The 1,131-nt window shown below is 53.8% G+C and overlaps 1 protein-coding gene across 1 annotated transcript; it reads right to left on the bottom strand.

Moving 5' to 3' along the window:
- Positions 1 to 227: 227 nt before the first annotated feature.
- M409DRAFT_31264 (uncharacterized protein) lies at positions 228 to 715 on the bottom strand (the record flags this gene model as incomplete). Its single annotated transcript, XM_033810224.1, has 2 exons — positions 228 to 615; positions 666 to 715. 2 exons carry the CDS (start codon positions 713 to 715, stop codon positions 228 to 230), a joined length of 438 nt encoding a protein of 145 aa, XP_033659166.1.
- Positions 716 to 1,131: the final 416 nt, after the last annotated feature.

Raw genomic sequence — 1,131 nt, 5'->3', positions numbered from 1 at the left:
CTGCAAGGCTGAGATACCGCCGACCAGTCGCTCGACCGAATGTGCCGGCTTTGATATGAGTTGCTCGATGATCTGTGCTTGACACTTAAGTTCTGCCTGCAGGGATTTGTGATCGGGTCCGATACCTTGTGCTCCGTAAGTTTCGGCATCGCGGTAAGGATTCTATCGACCCTCCAAGGTTGCAATCGCCGATCAAACAACAATCTTAGTGCTACGCAGCCTGCAGACTAGACATCGACAGGAGTGCTGAACTTAATTCCTACCGGCCCTTCCCTCTCAGGCGCTAGGAACCCGATAGTACCACCTTTACCGTGACGTGTCTCAAGAGAAGGCAACGAGCGTATGTCACGGATGCCATCAATGTCTAAGATCGCCACGTGCGGGAGACGTATCTGCAACAAGCCGCTGTTTTGGGCCTTGATATCGTCGTGAATAAACTCCGCTGATAGCACCTCAATATATTGAAATGCTTGCCTCGAGCAAAGAAGCGTTAATAGTAGCAGACCGTCTGCATCGCCAGTGGAAGGCGCTCCTCCCGTAGCTGCCTCCTGAACCACCAAGCAGACCCAGCTGGAGCGTCCATTGATGTTTCTGCTGCCAATGATGCCGAATAATCTTGGACGATTGGCAAATGAAGCTAGCTGGTAGACGAGGTGACGAAGTACGAGCTTGGTGAGCGCTTCCCCTTAGGTGAGAGTCCACCTGCAGCGGCCATACTGCGTACGAGCACGACCGGCCGACAATGACGCGATAGTCAGGCAGGTGCTGGAAAAGGTCGGACGCGTGCAGGTCTTGGCTTTGTTGCAAAACGATTCGAGCAGGATCGAAGAACAAGTCTCGGCCTCTGATTCCTAGTCGTTTGGACGAGTGTGTGGCTACTCGAACAGTGTCATTCAACGCGAAACGCGAAATACGCGACGTGATGCAACGGGCGTAGGCTTTCATTTCGGCCACTCGACCGGGGCCCTAGGTCGACCCTTGGGGAGCGGAACCAGGGGCTGGGTACACTCAGAGGCTGGTTCCACTCGAGTATAGTAGTGAGCGACCATGATCGACTGACAGTAAATTCCAGGCCCCGGTCGTTTCTAGGTCTCTCACATGGAAGCGAGTTTCTGACTTCTACGTGGTCAG

This window comes from Zasmidium cellare, assembly GCF_010093935.1.
Source record: "Zasmidium cellare ATCC 36951 unplaced genomic scaffold M409scaffold_257, whole genome shotgun sequence".
NCBI lineage: Eukaryota > Fungi > Ascomycota > Dothideomycetes > Mycosphaerellales > Mycosphaerellaceae > Zasmidium > Zasmidium cellare.
This window is presented reverse-complemented; position numbering and strand designations above follow the sequence as displayed.